Below are 6,417 nucleotides of genomic sequence, written 5' to 3'. Positions count from 1 at the left end.
GTCTTGAAATATGCACTATTCATTATAAAAAAAATTAAAAGTTGTTATTTTTGTGTAATCTAGAATACAAAGTAGTTTGTATTGAGATTTTACACCATTGTAGTATACATTATTACCTATCGGTAATATTTCATTCAAATTTTCTAAAAACTTTTAAACACGAATTTTAAGTGTTTACAAATAAAAGGTTATGTGTACATCGGCGTCCATTTGAAATTTCCCTGCAAATTACTGTATTACCAGTTCGCCTTTCATTTCCATCTTCCATTTCCTGTCCCCGCACGCGTCGTCCTCCCCGGCCTCCCTCCTCCTCACCGTCTCCAACCCCGGGCTAAAACCCTACCTGCCACCACCACCAGCCGCGTCGCCATGGCGCCGCATCCGCCTCTCTTCCCTCCCGCCGCCTTCGAGCGCCGCGGCGGCCTCCCTCCCTGCGAACCCAGCCGATTCTCTTCCAACCCTACCTTCGACTTGGCCTTCCTCAAGGCGGCCTTCGACGGCGATCTCCGCTTCGTCAAGAGTACGGAGTACTTACCTGCCTCCGCCGGCGATTATGTCCTTCACTTTCCCGGTTCCCCTATGTTTCCGTGGCTGATTTTGGGTGCCGATCCGTTCCGCGTTTCAGGGGGCGCGAGGGTGGTGGGCAGGGGGGCGGAAGGCCGTCGCCTCGCCGAGATGCTGGGGGCGGTCAGGGACGGCTACGGCAATGGCCTGCTGCATTCCGCCGTCCTCGGCGGCAGCCTCCCCGTGTGCCGCTACCTGGTCGAGGACCTCCGGATGGATGTCGACGATGTCGGCCCGTTCGGTGCGATACCTTCTGTTCAACCCCTCGCCCTTCCCTGCTTAATAAAAGTTGCTTTCACTCTCAGTCTCAAAAAAAAAAAAAAAAAAAAACTGCGTACGCCCACGCCAAGAAAAACTGCTATCCCTCTCTGCTTCAGTGGGCTGAATGTCTGCTATCCCTCTCTGCTTTGGTGTCCCTGGCAGGCGGAACACCTCTGACCTTTGCGATTGGTCGTCAGAATGTGGATTTGGTGCGTTACTTTCTTGATCAAGGTGCTGATGTACACAAGGTCAACGACAGTGGCACTCCTCCTCTCCATCTTGCTGTCGGAGAAGAAGGTAGGATTGATCTCTACGCCATAAGTATCTACTATTGCACATCCCTCAAAAAGAGCATCTATTGGACATACCTATCCTTCCTAATTAAGTATTCTGTTTCTACATTTATACTGAGTGAGGACTCATATATCAGTGAGACATGGAGCAAAAATTTCTGAGTGGACATTACTTATGTATACTGGCAAATGTCTGAAGAAAAAGAGTAAAGGTGCTGGCTGTATGCGGACGTTATTTCCTTCTTCCCCGTAGACCTCGTATCATGCAGATATAAAATAAATGGCAGAAAATAACTAGCAGGCCATTATTTCCGAACTACATTGTTAATTTATTTTAGCCAAGTCTGAGAGGTTGAAAAAATCTTTCCAAATTCTGCATACTCTACCAATTCACAAGCCATAATTATGATTTATTGACTCTGTATTTCAGTAGTATGTCTTCTAATTTAGAGTTCTAGATTTGTTTCTTATTTGAAGTGTCTTAACGCGTGTTAGATAGGATGGCGACGGAAAATCGCTGCACATACAAGGACTTGCAACAAAGAACAAAGAATCTATAGTGGACTAAAGATATATCCTGTCTCTTTTATGCAGGAAGCTGTGAAATTGTGGAGCTCTTACTCTCCAAAGGAGCTTATGTTGATGCATTAAACCTTGGTGGGACAGCTCTGCATATTGCTGCCCGTCATGGGAGGGATGATATTATGAAGGTTTTGCTGGACCACCATGCAGACGTAAGGTCACTCCCACCTATTACTTTTCTGAACTTGCCAATCCACAATAATAGTTTCTTAATCATTTTATAGTTTCCCTCTACATCATCTTTAACCTATTTGAGTTTTTTCATGTGACTGGCTTTGTCGTATCACACTTGTGTTTTTATTCCTTTAGCTTTAAGCTGTAATAAGGTGGAGCCCTACTCTTCACCTGCTCCAGTTTTCAAATCATAGTCTCATTAATATTGTCTTGATAACATGAGCTCTTTTTTCAAACGAACCCATTTTCTCTGATCTAATGATCAACTTGTAATCTTCTTTTGAGCGATGAATTTTCCTGTTTCACTGCACACGTTCCACCAGCGACCAGGCGGAGTCTAGAGACCTTTTTAGGTAAGTGGGGTCTAGAGACTCGACTGTACAGGTTTTCAGGAAACATGAAATCTACATGTGAGAATATTTCGGAATGTGGTTGAAGAACGAAAAATGTTAGTTTCAAAAGGGAGCAGATGCTCCCGAGCACCATTCGGCATTATCTATGCATAATCTAATCTAACTGTATAAATTGTACTTAATGCTTTCGGTTTCTACCATCCTTGCATGATACAGTCTGACTATTCGAGTCCAACGTGCTTAGTAATGTCTTAATGCAGCATCACTCTACTGTATTGATGTGTAAGATCTTGATTTGCAGCTTATTAGTGCTCGATCATCAATGCACAATTGTTGTTAAGATCTAATTTTGCCTCTTGTATGGCCATGAATTTGGTGCGCTGGAAACTCATTCTTGTCCTTTTATCTGCTTTTCTTTCATATGCATTTTAGAAGTGGTCACGGACTTCCTAGACGGATGATGGGATTCATCAAACTTCCATAAATAATATAAGAAGCTATTCTGTTTACTTTTGCAATGTTTGTGTACGCTAAATTTGTTATTTCATTATTTTGACAAAAAGTTTTTACTCACAGTAGGTTTATATCTGCTATCTATCCTATAAATAGGTCTTGACCCTTACCGTCCTTTAAGTTGTATGCCGGTTGTAGCTAGACATGATTTCTAATTTCTAATTTTCTTAACAGCACAAGATAGCTTTGGGTGGTGCTGGTTATACAGCTCTTTTTATTGCTACTGCTATGTGCTCACTGAAGTGCGTGAAGCTCCTGCTTGAGGCATGTCATCTTCATACATCAACTTACACATGGTTGTAATAATATAAAGAGAGGACGTTACCGCATTGACTTTCTGTAATTTTCCTCAAATAATTATGACACAGTTTACATCTGTGTTCTGTGAATCATATAACCAGGCTTTTATTTGTTAGGCCGGTGCTGATGTTGATGGTGCTTGTAAAGAGTCACCCTTAATGATCGCGGCCACCGCTGGCTCAACTGATATCCTTAAGTGCTTAGTTCTGGCTGGCGCAGATGCTAATATTCCTGACAGTGTAAGCTGCCGGCACCTTGCTGTTATATGAACGCTTTCGTCCGTACCTAACATGAGATAGTCTAGTAAACTGTTCAGTGTTTCAAATTGTGAACTTCAAGAAACATATCTTAATAAATTTGACATACTGTTTTTTAGTGTGTGTTTTTGGCTATTTAAGGTTCACTCTAGTAGGGTGCAATAGAAAAATATTGTTTCTTACATGAATGAAACAGTGAAGCTACATATCACATTCAGTATCCTATTATGTTATTATTTAGAGATACATGTGATGGCTCTAGACTATCTACTAGATTGGAGAACATCCTTTAGAGTTTACCTTTGAACAAAAAAAAGTTACAGTTAAACTCGCAAATAACTCTTTTGGGTTGTTGGATGAAAATATAACAGTTGCTCTTAACAGTTTGGAGGATAAAATGAAGCAGAAATTGCAAATGTCAGGAAGATTACTCTTTATTGGATTCATCCTACAAGTTTTTGGGATAGTATTGTTATATATGACCGATTATAATAACAATGTTATTATTGAGTTGTGGTTGCTGTCCTTGACAACAAAAGGAGACACTACTTGGTTTTTGTAACAGTTAACGTTATGCAAAACTCTAGAATATATTTGATCTTATACCATATCTATGTGCTCAGCACTTGTTCATATACCTTGCATGCTGCAGATTTGTCATTTTCTGTTTTCGATGTTAAGTTAATCCTGCTTGTTATCTTGGCAGCTAGGACGTGCTCCTATAGAAATTGCTGCTCGTTCTGGTAGACGTGAAAATGTTGAGATTCTGTTTCCTGTCACTTCTCGTATTCCTAGTGTTCGTGACTGGAGCGTTGATGGAATCATTAGTCATGTAAAATCAGTGCGCCCAGCAAAGGTATATTTAGAACACCATTATTATATTTATTTAAATGGTTGAATGTGCAACTGTGTGCATTGGCTGTTAGATTTTTGATAGAGGTCTCCCTAGTGTGAGGTTTTTGAAATTCATTGTTCTTATTTGAGAAAAGCACTTGAAACCACACTTCATTGTCCATTCTTCCTCTGTTGAATTTTGTAATTGTGAACTAAAATTGGTGGCTAAGAGTTAACTTTATCGTGATTGTTAAGTATGCCAATCATATTGCCTTATGCTTTTTAGCTATGAGTCGGTGAAACGAAAATATGTCACATGTGTTGCATGCTAAATCATTTGGGGGCAATAAGATTTTGGTGAAAGCAGTTTCAATATTTACCTTTATCTGTTCTGTTAAACTTGTCAATTGAAGTCTTCCTGACATGACCTTTGGTGACACTTGCATGCTAAGTTTGTAGTATGCAACATGGATAGTGATTTATAGTTACCCCTTTGTGTATCAGCAAGACGACAGTTATGTGTTATCAACTCCTTTGATTCTTGTAAGGAGTAATCTAGCCTGGGTTATTTCCAATTGATCGAATCAATTTGGTAGAGATGCGCATTTAAGGACTAAGGTAAAATAATGTATAATAAATTGGGAAGAGGAAATAATAGTTTTTACTGATGAGATTCTGGTCAGCGAGGATTCTGCAAAGGCAGCCTATCTCAACTTATTTGTTACTGAAGTCTTTGTTGTTGTTCTTAGGGATTCTATAGAGGATGCAAGATGTGGTCATCAGCAATTTAGATAATGCACATGAAAAAATTGTATCAGAAACAAATCAGACTAACTTCTGTCAGCTATGTAGATTGGGAGGACAGCAGAAACATGTGGAAGTTGAAACAAATAAAAAAGTTCTGCTAACTGCGGACAGTACGTTTATTATTATTATTTTTTATGGAGAAACCAGGAGACATGAGGTTTAATATTAATTAATTTTCAATGAGATGAAATATTGCATTGATTTAGAGAAAGTAGTTATTACACTTGGGAAGAGATTAGGTGTGGCACTGAATCTTATATCATTTGAGTGTTCTCAATGTTTCAGAAAGTGATGCTTGCTAGTGCAAAATCTAGAGCGCACGAAGCGTTCAAGAATGGGAACTATTATGCTGCAGCACACATTTATAGAGAGGTAATTACTAATCTTGCCTTTTAAAGTTTATGGACTTATTGATCTCTCAGAAAATTTGAAGGTCCTAAGGCATGCTATCTTGTTTGTCTGTTTCCTTCTTGGAATAGCATGTGCTATGGCAATTAGACTTTCTGCACACTTCGCAGATATGTTAATGTCGCCAAGTTGATAGAGATTGCAGATATGCTAATGTCTCTAACCCCATCCTGTTACGTTGATATTTCTGTAATCTCTTGTAGTGCATGCTTTGATCCATGATGCAGTTGGATCAGGGCCAGAACGAACTGTGCCATACATTTAATTGTTGTGGACATAGGAGGCCATGCAGCAGCAGTAGCAACAGCATATACGTGTAGGGGCAGGATGCGATTAATACTAGAGCCAGATTACAAGGCTACGAGGGAGAAGTTGACACCTATATGATATCCATGAAGAATAGTAGAAGAATGGTTTTGGATTTGGCTTAGAGATATACTCCGTGGAATTAGCAAGTGGATTTCATATGTGTCGGTAGTCTATTAGGCATTCTGGTTGTGGTTGAATCATTTCTAGGTGAGTCTTGTCAATCTGTAACTTGGATTCAGTTAGGATGTCTAAGTAGTCTTTATAAATGGATGATCCTTACGTGGTTCAAATGAAGGGAGATGGTAAATTACTCTATTTCTTGTCTAAAGTTCCTCTTCCAGTATATCTCTGTTCGCCTGCTCAACAAACCCTATTTCTTTCAAGCCGTCTGGCCATCTTCTGTTGCAAGTTACCCTGATGCTCTAGGTTCACATCATTTGTGGGACTACGTTGTAATGAGTATTGCATGTTCTTTGTTATGTTACAAAAAATCTGTGAACAACTTGCGTTTAGTATGTACATGTGCTCACCACCTTGTATTGCCCAAGGGTGGATCCAATTAATAAAATTTCTGGCTCACAGCATGGAAATGGCATGTAAAGTTGTAAACTTGGGCATCAATTGTCAAGGATTTTTTCCCTTGAGATGGAGCACGTTCATTCCATTAATCAGAATCAATAATGGCTGAACAGAATCGCTGGGTACAAGCATACGTGTCTCATGTGCTAACTGCTGACCTGTCATTGCACTTGAAAGCCACAG

At 39.9% G+C, this 6,417-nt stretch overlaps 1 protein-coding gene across 1 annotated transcript; it reads left to right on the top strand.

Moving 5' to 3' along the window:
• The first annotated feature begins 369 nt into the window (after nucleotides 1-369).
• On the top strand, nucleotides 370-5,944 carry LOC124696096 (ankyrin repeat domain-containing protein 65-like). Its single transcript, XM_047228872.1, has 8 exons — nucleotides 370-805; nucleotides 988-1,122; nucleotides 1,713-1,852; nucleotides 2,915-3,004; nucleotides 3,157-3,279; nucleotides 4,004-4,153; nucleotides 5,224-5,310; nucleotides 5,550-5,944. Exons 1-8 carry the CDS (start codon nucleotides 370-372, stop codon nucleotides 5,559-5,561), a joined length of 1,173 nt encoding a protein of 390 aa, XP_047084828.1. The 3' UTR covers nucleotides 5,562-5,944.
• Nucleotides 5,945-6,417: the final 473 nt, after the last annotated feature.

Source organism: Lolium rigidum, chromosome 3 (genome assembly GCF_022539505.1).
Source record: "Lolium rigidum isolate FL_2022 chromosome 3, APGP_CSIRO_Lrig_0.1, whole genome shotgun sequence".
NCBI classification, from domain to species: Eukaryota; Viridiplantae; Streptophyta; class Magnoliopsida; order Poales; family Poaceae; genus Lolium; species Lolium rigidum.
The sequence above is the reverse complement of the archived record's forward strand: the minus strand, read 5'-3'. Positions and strand labels throughout refer to the sequence as shown.